The sequence below is a fragment of the Varroa destructor genome, unplaced genomic scaffold (assembly GCF_002443255.2).
Source record: "Varroa destructor unplaced genomic scaffold, Vdes_3.0 BEIS01000006.1, whole genome shotgun sequence".
NCBI classification, from domain to species: Eukaryota; Metazoa; Arthropoda; class Arachnida; order Mesostigmata; family Varroidae; genus Varroa; species Varroa destructor.
Window position 1 is genome coordinate 4,202,204 of NW_019211459.1, and position 18,714 is coordinate 4,220,917.

At 40.2% G+C, this 18,714-nt stretch overlaps 1 protein-coding gene and 1 long non-coding RNA gene across 6 annotated transcripts; one reads left to right on the forward strand and one right to left on the reverse strand.

The window, feature by feature from the left end:
* Positions 1–1,132: 1,132 nt before the first annotated feature.
* On the reverse strand, positions 1,133–15,441 carry LOC111252616 (uncharacterized). Of its 5 annotated transcripts, none has more exons than XM_086992592.1 (13): positions 15,356–15,441; positions 13,793–14,460; positions 13,323–13,564; positions 12,801–12,970; positions 12,486–12,580; positions 11,573–11,760; positions 11,130–11,285; positions 10,814–10,945; positions 8,335–8,835; positions 4,178–4,615; positions 3,676–3,842; positions 3,193–3,397; positions 1,133–2,994 (listed from the first exon to the last, which is right to left on the reverse strand). In XM_086992592.1, the coding sequence occupies exons 2-13, from the start codon at positions 14,277–14,279 to the stop codon at positions 2,476–2,478; spliced, it is 3,300 nt and encodes a 1,099-aa protein (XP_086848718.1). In that variant the 5' UTR covers positions 14,280–14,460; positions 15,356–15,441; the 3' UTR covers positions 1,133–2,475. The 5 variants fall into 5 exon arrangements, with proteins under 5 accessions (XP_086848718.1, XP_022666547.1, XP_022666546.1 ...); XM_022810812.2 differs by having other exon boundaries at positions 13,793–14,457; positions 15,247–15,381; XM_022810811.2 differs by having other exon boundaries at positions 15,247–15,380.
* Positions 4,523–12,892, forward strand: LOC111252618 (uncharacterized). Its single transcript, XR_002674292.2, has 3 exons — positions 4,523–4,646; positions 6,082–6,197; positions 12,752–12,892. It is a non-coding gene; the product is annotated as an uncharacterized LOC111252618 (long non-coding RNA).
* Positions 15,442–18,714: the final 3,273 nt, after the last annotated feature.

Genomic DNA, 18,714 nt, shown 5'->3' on the forward strand with positions numbered 1-18,714 from the left:
ATATACAATTTTAATTCGATTTTTATAATCTGATTTATTGTCAGTATAGATATTTTAGGGCTTGAGGTCGGCAGCTCATCGCGGCTATCGGACTAAATCAGGCGCCGGACATTTTAGCCTAGGTATTTTTTTTGGGTATTAGACGCAGAGCTAAAGAAGAAATCAGCTAGTTGTTTATTTGATTAAATAGCATGGGCGATTTCGAGTGAGAAGCATCATTTGTTAAATGCTTAGGTAAATATTCGTTTTATTTTAATGGGAGATTATATAGAGCTTATAAAAAAAATCGATTTTTCCTACTATCGGCTTGGATCACCGCATCACTATGGGCCAGAAACATTGTATTGTAACATTATATTATTATTACATGTCTACCTATCTTGGGCTAATCAAGTGCCTGTGTTTTTGGGCAGCAGTAGTAGTAGTAGGAGAAGCAAAGAAGAAGCATTTGTGTAAGATAATAAGTATTACCACTTTATTTTTACCTCAAATCTCATGTAAGTATAGTAAATACGAGTCGTTTAACTAGCGTGAATAAATCTACGTACTAGAAACTGTGGCTAACGCTCTTTGGTCGAACCGAAACGAAGAGGTTTTGACTTTGATTGATCTAATTGATTCCAAGAAAAGATCCGACTATAAGGCTGAAGGCTCTACAAACTTACCTCTTCTCTCATCATTTGAGATACGTTTACTAAGCTCCTTTATTCAATTCACGTTCTTTTTGTACTAAAAATAGGCTGAAGCTAGCTGATTGGTCAGAAGCATGTTCGTATAGTGGTACATACATTATAATTCCATTAGCGATAGTCATCGACTTTGCAAAGGTCCAAAATTAGAGAAGATTATAGAAAATTACTTCTGCTCTAGAGAAGTTGGGGGGGGGGGGGTATGCTTCAGAAGGGGAGAAAATCAACCTGACCTGGGTGTATGAGTCCTATGTTAATTTCATTAAGCTGAAATAGCGGTCACCTAGTCGACTGTCGATAACCGTGTATACTGTACATTACCCTTTTCGCGAGGGCGCTTAGTCACTGTTTCTATTAGCTATAATCTCTGGCTTTTTGATTTTGACCGTCAACAAAGCCACCGTTCTCCTAACTACTCATTACCAAAATAAACTCCTAGTAAATATGATTTTCTAAATATGTCTTTTATTGTTATCTGTAAAATGAGTTTACCGATTAACCATAGTCTGTCTAGTGAAGCATATCAAATCAATACATTTGTACGTGTGCACGTTATTGTTGGTATCAGTAATATAGTAATTCGTCTATAACTTTGGCCTCTGGGGGCCATCGCTGCCGCTAGCGTTAAAAGCGCATCAAGTAAGCTTGGCCATATTAAAATCTATTATTAACACACCATGAAATGTATATATATGACGTCCATTCCCAAGCTGTATCAGCTTTTTCTCTCGTCCTTCTGAATTAAGGACTGCCCATGTCGTTTTGTGCAAGATACACGTAAAGGTCAATTAACCTATGCCTCAATTCGATACGCTTGTTGAAACAGTTAAAGTTAAAACAGAATCACATGTTAGCTTTGATTTCTTTAAGATGTTACTCGTATAAATCAAGTTAAACGATCAGTATGTCAATGGTAATTTTGATTTTGCCACAATCAGATCAGCCACACACTCTCTCTCTATATATATATATATATATGTGCTGTTGGCACATCCCATACATAGATGGTTGAAATAGTTAAAAGTTCTAGTTACAAAAAAAGAAACGTTCCATTACAATTAGTCCTCTAGTAGCGACCTAGGAACAAAATAAAGTTTTGTTGTCCGTTTGGCCATGAAACTATGGCAGACTGGAAAATTTGATCTATCATTTCGATAAACTGCCGATGAGACACATTTAAGAAGCTAAACAGTACGTTTACTACTGGCAAGAAGCAACACCACTGTTTTTCCGCTTGTTTACTACGATCCATAGAGGTGTCGACCTTTAAACCGAAGGCTAAGGTAAACAGGCATTTTGGCAAAGCGACCTTCGTTCCCCTCTAAGTTATACTCTGGACAACGTTAAATAAAGCATCCGCGAAGACTACACAGCGGCTACATTCGTTCGACAGAGCAAACTACAGTAAAATGGAATTTTTACTTCTAGGATTTGCCTAGATTACAAACGAGTACGAACTGACGAAGCTTTTTGCACACCGCAACGCAATTCAGATGGCAGGTGTAGTTAAATCACGTGTGTACCAAACGCATTGTGTTAAAGTAATATACTTTTAAGGTAGAATTACAGTGTAGGAGAATATCTGTGTCGAAGTGGAACTAACGAGAAGTTAGAAACGCATTTATTTTCTCGTTCCGGAACGTCGACCAGATAGCGAAAAACGTGACGCCCGCTTCAAGCACCTCTATGCGGCACTGCATAGACCCCTGCCGAAGACCGTTTCGGAACATGTGCATCTCCACGACATTCTACCCCGTACGATTCGCACGACGCGACACTTTGTGGCCTATTTGGTGTCTGCACGACCGCGTGGGGTCGTTTGAGATGCATGTGCAGAGTGACACTTTTTTTGATTCTTTTTTTTATTTTCCATGTCTTCTCGTGTTGGCACACCAGCAATAATATGAGGTTTAAGGGTATACTCGGTTTGATTATGCTCATGAAAGAACTCATCGAAATCATTCATCAATTGTTTGACATCGAATTCGGGGCACATACAGTCGCCTGAGTGTTCAAGCAGTTTATGAATGGACAGTTCTTGACGCTCCAAAGGCTTTACGTGAATAGTATCCGTGCTCTCATCAGGAACATAGTATTTCTCGTATGGCTTATCGGTCATCTGGTAGATGAGGTTTCGCACGGTGCGACAGATATCCTGCAAATCAAATGCGGTCTTGGCGGCCGAAACGTTATGCACCCGCGTTTTTCGGATAGCGCCCATCTCCTCTAGTACCATAAATGCAAACAGTGGCATATGGCAACCGAACTTCGATTGGAACTTCCTCTGCAGCTGGTCAAACGTCAACTAAAAACAACATTCATCGACAACAAGGTACTTAATGCGAATAACGTCCATCCTAGAGGTTGTGTCCTAATATTGACTAGGATAGGAATCTCAATCACAAAGCTGGTGATCTAAGTTCGAAGTTGGGTGTACAACAGCATCATATGATATCATTGTTAGATACTATTTACTATATATTTACCGAAAAGTTGTACTTACCGGCGTAAAGCTTGTCATAAAGATGCTAAGTAGATTTGCTACATCCGCGCAGTTTCTCATAGCTTCTTTGAGACTGAACCTTGGCTTCAATTTAGTGAAGCACTTGCCATCAATTGTTTTAATGACGATGAGATTCGAGTGACACACAGCATGCCAGATTTCGCACTCGTCGTAAAACGGACTCATCGTCGGATCATTTTTGTATCTGTTTCTCCCGAGAGACACACGAAGTGTAAAGAAAGTGTTTAAACATTTACTTACAAACGATCGACCGCAATACTAAATAACGAGGCACAAGCTGGTGCAATTTATTAGATAAGCTACTTATATAAAGCAAGTGTAGACATACAAACGACCCCAACTATCAGCTGGGTGTCTCAAACGGAGCTGAGGACGAGATGCATATCGCGCGTGCCAGATCCGTATGCAAAGCTATGCGACCGACGGACACCAGCCGCTCAAGTTATTCGATCGATAACTTACTGCTCAGTGAGGTCCTTGAACGAAAGCTGATGATATTGGCTCCTGCGCAGAATGTGGATCAGCCGCCGCTCCAAAACGTCTCGTCGCGCTTCGGCGGTCAGTTTGATTTTTGCGTCGGCTGCGTCAAAGTGCGTCAGTAAAACCGTGTCTCCCATAAGGTCAAACAGCTGGATAGAGTACAAGCCAGGCAAGTAACGATCCCCAACACAATTAAGAGCGCAGGCGACAGACACAGAGGAAACCAAAACAGTTTGTCGCTATAAATCGTCAGGAAGGCAGATCTATCGGTTTATCTTGTTGCGACTAGACAAATAGGCAAGATTCCTAAGTGTAACAAGATGTTTCACTGGACTGAGCATAATTTCTCAAAGACCCATTGTCATAATTTCTGCATAACAGATATTGGATAGCGTATTGTTTCGTATAGAGAGTCGTCTGCTCACGTATAGTTCAATTCGCTAGCATTCGATCGACATGCGTATAGCTGATATCGTTAAGATACCTCAAAGAGGTTGAGGGTCCCGTAGTCGCTGACGATAGCCTGGCAGTTGAACACGTGATGGAAGGTAGGGATAAATTCCTTAAAATCCAGCTCAAAATTACATGGCATATGGTGTTTTCCATCGGTCTTTCTGTCGGAACAACTTTTGTTGCTGTGTATCGCCTTACCGGTTGTGGCGGGCTTAGCTGGCGAAGCACTGAATAAGATCTGTTTGACCGAATCCACTGCCTGTCTATTACACCGCAAACAGGCATTTTCGTATCGTTTCAATAGAGAGGTCTGAGGGGTAAGTTGGTTCTGATGCTGAAAATTTTGCTGACGACGATACTGCTGATTGTGCTGTTGTTTCTGTTGATGATTACTGTAGTGTATTGCGAGATTTTCGACACGCGACTTCAGATCAGCAGCTGTTGGGTCCCCTCGACACATGTTCAATATCTGCGATAAAAAATAAACGCAAGCATTTAACGTAAGTCTGGCGTTTTTTTTTTTCTTTTTCGATAGAAAATAAAGAAATATTGGAGAACCTTTGTACTTGTTAGAAAACTGAATTCTGGCCCTGCCTTTATAGAGATGAAATGTAGGCAAGCAACATGGTGAAAATAAATAAAGGTAAAGTAATTTTGGGCCGGCTTTACCTCTCGCGGACAATAATATTTATGGCTAGATGCACTTGCGTCGACTTCTCCCGCTCTCGTTTGTCCAAAACAGCTATCAAAGTTCATTTCAAGAGCTTCTCTGCATGGGACACTACAGACTTTATTCGAGTAAACCAGTTATTTGACAAAACAGGCGGGGAAACGTTCTTGTGGTTATTAGATGAGGGCTAGATAGATTAAAGGCCGTGGTAAACCTCTACAAAGTCTTGCTAGGTAATACGAAGTAAGATTTGAAATGGCACAAATCCTGCTACCTTAGTAGGTTGTGTAAGGTCGTATGCTGTAAGAAGTGGGCGTATTTTTATGTAAGTACCATTTTACCTCTCAACTACGAAAACGTAAAACGGCGAACGTCGTTTTCAAAGTTCGATTTCAACGTTATTGTAACGTTCGAAAAACAGACAATGTTACAGTATATCATTTTTCGAAAATTTTCAACAATTGCCGACCAGGTTCCAATACTTCAAGACTATGAAATTAGCTAAATTTAACGAAAGAGTATGTAATAAATCCAGGATCCAGCCCTATCTGTTGCCTAAATTAAGGACATAGACTTTCTGTAACATGGTAAATAGAGCGTGGTACCGGTCAGCATTTTTTTCCCATTAAAAAAGTCTGGTAAAATTACTACAGCCAGGTAATAAAATTATTGTAACGCCTCAATGGGACAACTGGATATGTTAAGTGTAACCATTGCTGTTTACCGGAACAATAGATTGGGTTGATATGGCATGGCATTAACGAATAGGTCAAATCAATACCGAAAAGGACACTAGCCACATATATATATATATATATAAATGTATTATAGAATAACTGTATTTCCGGCTTCGGTCGGTAATATATAACATTAACTTAAACAATATTTATTAGATAGGTCTTGACGACCTACAAAAATATATATAACAGCCAAAAACGTATTTATAAACTTGCTCATGATGGTAGTAGATTGTATGGAATTTGTAATACACAAACAGTCTTACAATATCGTAAACTAATACCGTCACCAAGCAAGGTTCTTTTAGAGGGTAGGGGCATCGTGCCGTATGATTCGTATCACAGGTTTGCAGATGTAGCTCTCAATGGGTTCATGTAAGCCCGATGTAGACAATACATGACGAGAGCCATGTACCGTAAATCACGTGATGATATGAGTTTGGACAATCCAGTTTTTTCCACGTAACATCCCTCATCATTCTAGTGCTGAGGAAATCGACATTAATTTCCGCCAATTTCTTTTCCCAGTTAACGAAATTTCTCGTGAAAACAAGAGTACGCAGATGGTTAAAATGGATTTTGAATTGTTCGGCGAGGAGTGATGCGTCAGCAACGACGTACTCAAGCCGATTTCATCGTGAACGGTAAGACTTTTACAAGAAAGGCACTGTTGATGGATTTACAGTCAAATTCTGCCATATTACGTCGATGTCGCATGTGACTGCTGAAGTAACCTCAAGAAACGAAGAGATATAGATAAAATAGGTAGGCGTCGTGGATTTCTTATGAAAGCCGCTGCACCCAGTGTCTTCTTGCATTTCTTATCTATATCCGATGTGAAGCTACGGCAATTGTGTGGTACTTACGGCTTTTGGGAAACTTGAGTCTGTATTACAGAGGCATGTCCGATTTGACTAAGGTATCTTAAAGTGCTAGCCTGCCTTTACGTCTGAACCTCACCGCTTTCATCCTTGTAAAAAGCTCCGTGGTGGCTGTAGGCAGTTTTGAAAGGCCTTACTGTATCCGGAACTTAATATTCTCATAGACAAGTCGTCTGCAAATAAAAACACTTTCACGAGGTTCCTAGTCTTACAAATCCTCTTGAGTAGGTCCCTGAACAGTAAAAAGAAAAGAAAGCCTAGGTGGTCTCCCTGTATGGTTCAGTAGTTTGAAAAGAACTGTAGAAATTCCATCTCCGGTTTCCCTGGCTCAAGTGTTTCTGTTATCACACCGCGCATGTGTCTGGTCATTGTTGCCTTCACAAAGGTTGTTACCTGAATATGGAATCAAATATTCTACATTGGTTGCTTGATATCCGTCAGGGAAATCCTGCATGGCGCGGCCGTTAAGCGTTCGTTTCTAAGTTTCTATTGCTTTTGGGGAATTTTTGTTACAACTTTTGTGCCAAGAGCTAGGATATGTACTTGTAGCTCACACACTTTCACACGATTTCACAACACGACATGAGCTGGGCTGGGCCTTCTTTGCCTTTAGGGGTGACAGATCGAACGGTGTCCTTCTACTGCCGGCCGGTTAATTTTTACTCGCTGGCGGTAGTACCTGCTAATTACTATATTTTTGCTAAGAACATAGACAACTTAATCCGCCGTTTCATAGAAAGTCTGCATTACGCCGAAGAGACTGAACTCTTTTGCTGAGTAAATAAAGATGGCACGCCGCAGACTGATAGTCGTTGTTAGAACAAGTTGTAGGACAGACAAGAACCGCCGTGGGACACTCGCAAGCAAACGGGCTAATAGAAGGGACATGTTTTATTGAAAGCACGCGGCTCGTTTGTCTCCGCGATGTTCCTGGTGGTCGCCTTCACGGTAAGTACTACGACAGGCGAAGCCTTAGGCGCATATTCGAACCCTGAACCGAAGAAACTGCCAAAATTGCCCTTAATCCGACTGATCAGTCGTCAGGTATATTTGAGCTGGAAAAAGGGGTAGCTTCGCTAGCGGAGGCGAGTTTTAGAAATACCAATTATTTAGCATAGAAATAGCAGTTATAGAGCACTAGGCGCTGCGACCCGGATGGGCCTGTTTTTTTGCGCCTTTCACGTCAGTAGCCCAATATGTCTTGCAAGCTACCACCGAAGTTCGATTTTGAACGGAGTGTCAAGTCGCGGGGTACACTTATGGCTTAGGTTGGTCATGTCAGACACGCATTACCATCAATCTACGAGCCATCAAAAAAAGTTGAGCGCGGGATGAAGGCATCCTTTTCGGTGGAATGATCAAGTAAACGTATTTCTGGCTTACACTTGGGGTGGGTTTACAAGACTCTCGAGCTGGTAGGTTAATTGCTAGTGACAGCGATCATTGTTGCAGAAAGTTTTTCTCTCATTTTTTTTGTCATATTTGCGATCTTTGGCGTTCTATTTCGAGCATTCCCGAAAAAAACAGTCATCCATACGGCTCCGCCTCAACTGGCGGTACCTACAGTCGTTAAGTAATATGATTCAATTTAGTCGTTCACAGAACTATTTCAAGGCGTATTTTGTCTTGATTTTGGAATTTTCGAAATTAGGGTAGAGAAATAAACCGCTTTGTTATGGAACAAATAACATCCAATGAAATGCAAAAATATTATTACCCCCAAATTATAATTAGCTAAATTTAGTAGTTTGAACTTTGCTAAATTTCAGCCCTTACAATCGGTATTGTGGAGAGCTTAGCAGTGTTTAATCACATAGCCAGTAACCCCTCGTTCAAAAGAACGACGTGTCTCCAAAGACCCCCGAAATATACTATAAATTGTGCAGTACACGCAACTCACCTGTTGTCTTAAGAGCGCTATCAGCTTGAGCTTGTAATCGGAACGATGACTAATTGGTATCCAGGCATGTACTATGCTGTATCCTTTGAAATCATTGTATTTCTCACTCGCTAAGAAGTCACTGAGATTATCTCGCAACCCTATCGGACCTGTGGGGTATTCCAACTTAATAAAGTTTGGAACATCTTCCATACCATCACCATACTGTCGCACGACCAAAGCTCCCGTCTCGTTTGAGATGTACTCACTACAATAGATGCCCCAGTGTTGTGGGAGGGTTACCAGCAGATCATCGAGGTAACACACACCAAATCGCGACACGTCGAGTTCTTCTGAGTCTCTGCTATGTAACCAAAGCTCAACGAGCTCTCCAGGCAGTTCGGCAGCATTGATGCATTTTGGATTGCGCGCCCGAAGAAGGCGGCTGACATCGTTAGAGATCCTTTTAATTTGGGCGCGGTGGCTGAGCATAACGAGTTCATTGCCTTCCCTGCCAATTATCTGTAATGAATATAAATGAATCAATCTATTCTAGAGAAGACTGGGCGTGAAAATTTGTCGATTGATTAAAAATTCTTTCGTAAGCAGTCGTTTCTAAGTAATCTCGGAAAGGTTTGATTCTTCATAGATCCTCTTTGTCTGAGCAATCTGCTCGGTAGCTACGTAGCAGTTCTGAACAATTTATATTGGGACAATGGCGACGAAAGTATGATGAAAGAACGACTTTGCTAAATGCAAATCAGAATGGTTAGATTCTTCTAGTTCGACGCAACGAAGAAATATGCATGGTTGAAGGCTGCAGCTTTGCATATGGTGAAATGAGAAGGGAATGTTATGCTATGGGCTACTTGAACTCCAGGAACGAACCCCGGGAGACCGTTACGCAAATCAACTCGTGCGCCTGAGCCACGAGATCGGTCGAAAAAAGCCTTAAATTCGCGAAGGGCGACGCAAAGTGATACTGTTAGACAATAACGCTATCTCGCGTACCGCTTTGATGACCCTGCGAGCGTTAATCGATTTTCTATGGGACGCTTTGCCACGCTTGGCACACAGTCCGGATATCGCACTGTATAGCTTGTAGCAAAAAACGTCGATTTCTTTTAACATAAGAGCAAGGAACATTATATAAGCTTAAAGGAAAACCAACTACGTTAAACATTCGAATATGTACAACAAGATAATTGCCTACCTAAAATTAAAAAAGACATGAAGCCGACTTAATCGAAGGCAACCTTGTAGGCGCCAAACGATTCACCATATATAGTTCAGGTTCAGTTTTGCTAGAATATACCCTGCGTTGTTTACTTCGGCAGGTATTAAAACGGGATTAGAATCTTTTGTCCATGTAAGAATGGCTAAAACTGTGTTGTTCAGCTTACCTTTGCTAGAACTTCAATTAGGTGAAGCAGATATTGCGTGTGAGTCAGAAGGACAATTGTAATAATGTTGTGTAACAAATCGCATTTGAAAAAATGTATTAAAATGTTTGTTTCTGTTATGTTAAAGTAGATAACAGCTATATGGTATCGGAAAGACGCCCATATTAAAACGAAGCGTCTTTTGGTTTATCTAATCTTAAGTTGAAGTTACCTGCTACGATTATTTGCAATCCATTAAGCAAGGCGCTGTTAACATCGTGTCAACGTCTCTACCTGTTGACATATGTTGGACTTAGCATATCCTGAGCAGGCCTTTCTCTGTCGTCTGGTCTGCTCACTGGTGAGTGTACTGTAGAAAAACCCGGTACGTTGAACGGTGCGTCGATTCAAGTTCTACATAGAACTATTACGTCGATGCTTTGACTGAGAAGAGTCAGGGAGCGGATATCCTTGCGGTTCAATAGTGTCCATCGAATTTACATGGTAACTACGCGTACTATAAAGAAACCCTTATGAGAGAAACTAGCTGCCAAAAGGAATCAAGATGTAGCGGAAGCAAGAGAAGTTACCGAACCGACCCATAGAGAAAAGGCAAAGGGGTCTTCATACAACAGGACAACAAACTAAGTGGTTAGAAAAGTTATAACGGCCTTCCTCTACAAGCAAAAACAGTGTCGCGTTGAACCTTTCGACAGGACGGAACGAGACCTCAGAAGAAACAAGTGATTGACGTTACACTCACAGAAGAACTACGAATCACGGGCAACGCGAGAGTATCTTGACATTGATCTTGGCGTTGATGGTATGAATAAGATATGCCTTCATCGCGAAATATACACTCTTTTAAATTTGCATTTTTTGTTTGTATTTATATTGAAAGTTCATAAATAAAAATAAGTTCATTCTCGCAATTTTGTCCCCATACGTGTACCTTCAACCCAGCGTTAGCGTAACGATAACATCGTTTAATCGCTCAAAATTTCTTTGCTTACCATTTGAATGAGTGAGTACAAAAACTAGTAAGGATTAAAGCCTCCGAACAGACATATTACTCGATTTTTAAACATCAATGAATTACATATAATAGCTGCACCCACCTGGAAGTGCTTTACGTGTTTCTTGACGAACTCCTTCAAAAACGTAGAGCTAGGTATCTCGAGCTTTGGGTCCTTCTTCGCTAGATACTCCTTCTTGAGGTCGGCGAACCTCATGTACTGATTTTTTGGGTCCTTCAAACGTGCACAGCCAAGTAAGAACATAGCTTATGGAAGAAGTTGTTGAGTCAATTGCAGAGCATAATAATATGCGGCAGAGGAGCTGCTATGGAAAGGGAATTAATGCAATCTTTATAAACAAGAACTTACTGCACACGAGAGTGTGCGTTATGTTTCCATTTATGCCATATATCCATACCTTAAGAATGGCGGTCAGGGTCTTGGTGATCTCCTGTGCCGTGTTGTTATCAGTTTGATGTTTTTCTCTTTCGAATGTACTCTTTTTTTCAGTATCTTCTTCTAGTTTGCTTAGCTCTAATTTACGAATACATTTTCCTTCAGCCAACCAAACCACCTAAACAACCAAATATGTATATATACATTTAGTATTTCAGGGCAGTTATGCCTACTAGTAACAGTTGCTATTTACCACCATATAGTGACTAAAAAACAACGTAAATCTTGCTTTGTGCTTTCTAGTGTACGTCTAGCCTTTCTGAACTCCACTTGAGCCTCAACGAAAAAAGGTGGAGGCATCAACCTTGACATAATTTATTGACTAATGCTTGATACTTTATACCAAGACTAATAAACGTGATGAAATTTTGCTATTGTCTATTCGGTCATATTTAATGGACGCACCTCAATACCAGGGATGCAGGCTACAAGATGCTCAAGCGGTTTCGCTTGTCCCTCTCCGGTGACCTTTGCACTAATGCTTCGCATGGCAGCACAACGGTTTTCACGTAGGGGGTACGTTTTATCGATAAGACTAAGTATATCCTTGAGAAATTTGTCGTTTAGATAAATTGCGACATGTTTCCTGTCCCCTAATGATACAAACATCCGAAACGTAATTGGTACCAGTTCGTAACTATGCAGAGACCATGGTTGCAACCCAGTGACTGACAACAACTCCACTAGAGGCAGTATAGCTCTCTAGTACGGTAGGAAAGACATCACATCTCGTATGCGAGTAAAACTACGGCACAATGACGACTTGCATTGTCGGCGTAATTTGCTAGCTGGCTACAAATTCTCTGCCAGACTATATAGATTATAGCTGACGATGGTAAAAAAAAAGGATAAAAACTGCAAATTGATGATAAACAAACTCAGAGTACCGCAACATCATTGTTAATTATAGAAAAAGAAATATCTACTATGAAAAAGGAAATATCTAAACGAAGGAATATATTAAAATCTACTGATACGTTATTTGTTGAATCTGGTAGACGTATTATTTTGCTTAAATAACATTTTCATATGCTACACTGCTACAATACATAACATAGTAGTAGGGCGCGACTGTTCTACGCAGGATAGGGTTGTTAAAAAAAAGTATTCGTATACGACATGATAACATGTTAAACACTCGAACGCAAGGTTAAATAAACAAGAACAAGCAAGAAGATATAATATTTGAAAAAGATCTAAAGATTACGCTATTAGAGGTTGAACTATAGTATTGGCTACACACCCGTAATTCTTTAGAGAGTAAGCATCCAACTTTTGTTCGAAATCAGAAAAGCCATTTTTAATGTTGAATTCTTACCGACGGGCGGAACGGTCAGTTTGGATTTACGTCCGTTGTAAGAGTTCTGCACAGCATTCAGGAAGCCGTGTACGATTGGAGCCAGTCGCCGAAGGCTTCGTAGGTCATTATACAGTAGGAAAGATGCGCGTTAGAATCAGCCTGCGGATCGATTTGTTTGTGTCTGAACGTGTAGTCGCAACTAAAGCGTGTGTTATGATTGTGTTCGAAGGCACACGTTAATAAATGAATAATTGGTCCCATTGTTTATTTGTCAACGATTTCAGATAACTTCAAGCCAGCACTCCCTTTAAAACGCACTACAATCGTCCTTACCTGACGGTTACCATTATATAGTTTTGCTTGATAACGAGTTCGTTTGGGGGTGCCACCTTTTCGCGTTTAACCAATAAACCATAAAAGCCTGCCCGATTGACCTCAATGAGGCGATTATAGTCAATAGGAAGATCAATCGTCAGGGGAAATTGCATTTTGTTGCGCAGCTCCTGTTTGGAACACAATAACGCAGGTACGTAATTGCAGAATTATATGTTAGATGATAAATAAATGATGATCCATTTTCAGAAAAAAAAACATAATTATGCAGTTTACACAATCATGCGTATTAGTCTTCGGTAAATTTTCCGATACGAAAAGATTTTAGGCTTCTTGACACTTACGTTACCATAAACCACTCTTAATTACGCGATGAACTAAATCTGTAATTAACCATATACTTTCTTCAGTAGCTAGTTATACAAAGGTGATCAAAGGAATAGATTACAGGAATGCTCACAGCGTTGATTGACGATACAGACTTGATACGTACGGTGTAGAAGAAGCTGCCTATTTACTTACTACGTATGAAATCTCCATTTTATCTGTTCCTTGACAATGGGTGGCAATAGCTTGGAGAATTTCATCGGTAACAAACGATCTATACTTCAAGCTTAATAAACAACTGGCATCGAGTTGGGTCACACGTTCTTCGTGCTTCTCTGTGCTATTTTGTGGCTTTGGCAAGGGTGGATAGCTCTTATGAATGTAGTATCGGATGATGGTGGCTTCCTCAACGGTTAGGTTGAACAGAAACACATCGTCTATAGGAAAAGCACAAAAATACGTAAGCTACTATAGTTATGTGCACGAGTGAGGTAATCTGTAAAGTCTTCACCAATTTTATTCAAAGATTTTTAAATTTACCTGATCAGTACTAATCTAAACGCATATTAGATATACAAACAATAGTATTTTGTTTAGTGGGCAAGATTTGACAATCCTAATACGATCTACGACTAGGCAATACTATCTATAGTTGGATTACTCACCAGGTAGCTTACCAAGGACGACCTTTCTTTGCCATGGATGATCTAATAGCTGGACTTTTTGAAAAAGATTTTGAATAAATTCATTTCTGTGGTCGACGTTAGAGCAGTGGCCAATTGGAACAACGATGCGTATGCCAATCAAATGGTCCAAATCGTGTTCAGACTCTGATAATGATTTTGAGCTATGGTTGCCATTAGAAAACTTGTCCGACATGTGCTGTATACGATTAGAAGCCAATTTGGTCTTGATTATATCCAACTGGGTCTGGTCAAGCTCTTCATGAATCTTTGTTGGGCAACGGTCAGTTTCCAGTATTTTTGCTTTCTGGTGACAGTTAGATTGATGCGCTAGCTGTCCGTTCCATTGAGACTGACCCTGAGGCTCGCAGCAATTTGTTTTCTCAGTTTCGATCTTTTGAATTGGAGCCCTGTTCGACATAGCCAAAGTTTCTTCCACCATATCGTTGTAACCAAAATTTACTTGCATATTATCAAAGGTGATGTCGTTCAACGCGTCGTCTTCAGGATATTCAGTATCTGAAGGGACGTTGTCGCTATCGTGCCCGAAAGAAGACTTTGTTTGTCCATCATTGTGATCGCCGATCTGGTCCAGGAGACCGTTAACGAACCGCGCATAGCCGGGACTATTCTGCTCTTCCGGACTTCTGCTGGAATAGCGAAAGAGTCAAAAAATGCACGTTTCTCTAAGCTACAAACAACCTGAAACCGACGTGAAGAAAACAGCTACCACTACACAAACTGAATCAGCTTCTTTCTCGTCTTCTTTAAATGCTTCCAGAAGTAGAATGAATAATTTTATATCAGCTTTTGCTCTAATGATAAATCATCCAACCGATAACTAACTACCCCACGACGCAGATCGCCATATTTTTTTTCCCGATGACACATGAATACTCGTCATTTCACACATTGCATTACAATTAAACTACACAATTTGCAAGCACGAAGTCGTATTTGAAAGAAACACGCAAATCATTTTATCAAAGTGGCAGAAGGACGGCACAGCCACGCAACGTTGACGATATACCACGGCGGATAGACGATTGTCGTAACTTGAAGGGTCTAAACAAATTAGCAAAAAGCTCTTGTGAACATTAGTTGGGCTATGCGTGTAGTACACTTAACACAGCAGTATATATATAAGAATCATACAAATCTTTGTACCAGCTTTTATATTCTAGCACTCTTCAAGCTAAAATTGCTCGCCGAAGGAAATCGACACCAATGACTCAGCATTGGACCCTCTGTGAGACGACCGCCAACTGCATCATACACAAACGTTATGTAGCCAACTAGGGTTCAGTGGGAAACATCGGCGCGAGCAAGTAAACACAAATACTCATAGTAATGCATACATACGCACAAACTGGCCAGTTTGTGCACAACTTCTTTAGCCAATACAATATATCCGAAAAAAGTGAAGAAATACGTACATAGTCATCACTACTCTTATTTGTAAACCTTCTATCCGCCTCTATCAGGTACTGCTCCGCAGACAAATAGCCTACGGAAGGTCGCTTGTATGAGTAGATCCTGCCTTACCGTGATCAATAACTGCTTTGCGCACGTCTGCCTCTTGCCAGCGTCTGCTATTGCAGACCGCAAAATACTGCTCATCGACACAACTCTCTTGCACGTAGTCTTCGTGTTACGTGCAATCCACGTTGAGGCAAAAGAAAAGTTTGCTTTTATTCATTAAGCTCAATACGCGTATCATGGCTTCTTTATTTTTTTTTTTTAAAGTCCAGCAGCGTTAATGAAGCTAGGTCTGGCATCAGCGATCGTAAAAATAGTTACTTCTGCTTAACGGCGTTTCGCGTAAGGGCTGGAAATCGCAGAACAGTGTATGTGAGAACCTTGCGTATGACTGATACGATCTTTAATTCAAGCGGGGATACAATGAGTATCGTCACTGCACAAGTTGAGTAGTGGCTGCCATTTAGTCTCGATAGGTACCTGTTCTGTAGGAAGCGCAGATCACTTTATAAATGCAAGAAACACATAACCTTTACGAAATATTCATCCGCATGTAATCTCGTTATGGGTATGACTTTTTCTAGTAGTTAGTGGAGAACGGTAACGGATACAGTTATTTCCACAGTGTAGATAATGGCTTTTATCTGAATGACAAATATTAAACGATAATCATTCTTGCAATAGAAGAGACATTGGCTTAGATGTAGAGGACGCAAGCCTCAGTTCCTACAATCTTTATTTTGCCTTGGTGCGCGCCGGCCTGATTCACCTAGATATATTTTCTGAGTAGAAAAGGTGGAAATTTATTACAGGGTTTTTTTTTTGTAGTGATCATCCATACTGCTGTACGCAACTATACGGATACAGTGTGATCTTTAGGTTAGGTGCTTAACGCATCAGCCACCATTCCTCTAGAATGGGTTTCATTAGTCTGAATGCTTAGGTCACTCTTATGATTACCCCATAATGCATATGCATCGTTGGCCGACCTTTCCTTGTAAACACCAAAGGCTTGTTTAGGTCTTTCTCATACAAACTATGCATGTCGAGTATTACTTAACAAGACCTTGCTACCCGTTCAGTCCGGCCCAAAGCAAGTACAGACCTGCTCGGCAAGATGGTCTAAATTCAAAAATGGCTACAAACACAGTCGATTTCGTCGCACAAGGCGGTAGTCTAAAATAGTCCTTAAAATGTACCAAACGCAATGTTCAAAACATTTATTTATTCCATTGCCTCGACCCAGGTATTTCGGTATCATACCTAAATCATTGTGTATTACACTGTGCTACCGTTTGCTCGTTACGCTCCTACAATATTCCGCAACCCTCAATCCTTTTTGGATTACTTGAGAAAGCTATGAATCAAAGAACCAATATTTCTCAATGACATATCTTAATATTAAGCTAAAGTAGATTCAACTCGTCAACAGAAAACGTTTAAAGGTATGGTTTTACGTCCGTTGTATAAGGCCGGAGAACTGCATCACTATGTACCTCACAAACGCTCAATCATTGTTGAGCCGCCTCAAAACTATGATTTTTTCCTTCATATTAAATTAAATTCCATAGAGCTTCTTTTCCACACTTCTCGTTTTCAACGTTGCGTTTTCTCCTAATGCCAAAGCTAGATGCAAAAAAAAATCGCACGACCTATTTTTAGAATGATGACATTCGTGATATGATTATCACTATTATTATAGTAGATATTATGATTATGATAGAATGTCGAATTTGATAAGAACTCATACCTAAATTACGTCCTGCCCTAGCGAAAACACCGTTAGATTCATCCCAAGATTCGTTTAGGCTACAAGTAACCTTCAGGTAACTCACGTGTACGGGATCGTATATAAGCACGTCTGTACCAACGCTAACAGGCCACTACGAGAAGCAGCTAAATCTTCAATTCGCCTAATAATTGGTAAAAAGCATCGGTACAGGGGAAGAACTATCGACGACCTAGCAGTGTTTGGTTAGTGGAATGAAAAACGCATAGGGTGGTCCAGGTTCGAAACCTGGCGTAGGCATATTTTGTTTTGAGCTGGACTGCCAACTATCTAAAACGATGGTTATCTAAGACGGTAGCACCGGATATTTTAACTCGAAAGGGAGAATGCGTGTAATGCGAAGAAGATGGGTAAAAAACGTCTTGCTAGACGGTATCTTTAGTTCAATGTAATTCTTGCAGACGATGTCTGCTTGAGCCACCCATAAATGCTCCATATACCGCAAGAATTACAGTGAGAGTGGTTAAAAGTAACTAAAATGATGGTGGATATTCAGTTGGTGGGTTTTGATCCGAAATTACACAACTATTGCACATTATATTGTACGGTTCTGTATTTATACGAATAGCGAAATTTTGTCGGAAATGCATCTATAACCCCCTTCAGTGAGTTCTATTCTGGGCGAAAAGTCCACCTCAAAGAAAATTCACTTTAACACGAAACGGCTTTCCTCAGATTTGAAACAAAAATAAGTATAAGTTAGCATTGCCGTTTCATGGAAAAAAATTGAATCTCATCACGGCACCATCCTGCACAGTAATTTTGCAAAGTTCAGTAAACTCTTAATAAAGATACTTAAATAGATATCAACAAAATGCACCATCCGATCAAATATACGTTTAGTGGGATATACTTGCTCTAAGCAAGTTGAAAGGATAGCAAAATCCTTCGACATTAAACGCCACGCTAGGTAAGGTTGCCTAGTTCAAAATTCTTATAACCAGTCCTTCAATATCTAAGAATCGCACGTGAGCTTTCTTTTTTATACTGTCATATTATACAGCGAAATATACAAAGCCAAGATAGGAACTATTTTACAAAACATGTTAAATATCGTAATACAATTCTTGTGTACTATTTTCGACCAACGATTGTGCCGAAGCTGATTCGACAAATTTAGCTCTCTCTTCGAAGACCATCGAGGGGGCCGTCCACAATCTGACACTGGAAATTTCATGCCGGCAATTCCAACGGACTACTTTAGAAGTATAGAGATGTCGCCGGCCGGCCCAAATCCTCCTACTACATAGCTGCATAGCCCCGAAGGGCTTGAATATGGGAGCCGCCAAAACTATATCAAAAAGCGAATACGCCATACAAAAGTATCTATATATAATAACTCTAGATTTCAAGTGACGAGATAAACGGTCGCGCATTACCTTATGATGATTTATTTTAATACGACATATTGTCCAAATGACTTCAAGTGGCTTGAAGGGTTCGTTTCTAGTGTAAACGAAAGAAAACGAGTTGGTGATGATGAACGCATTACCATTAATCTATCGCATTTATTTATTTAGCATAAACAAAATGTATGTTTAATATAGTTATTTTATTCTGACAGTATCATTCTGTACAATATTTTCATAAAATAAAAAGACCGATAGGATAATCTCTCACTATCCGAATCATAAAA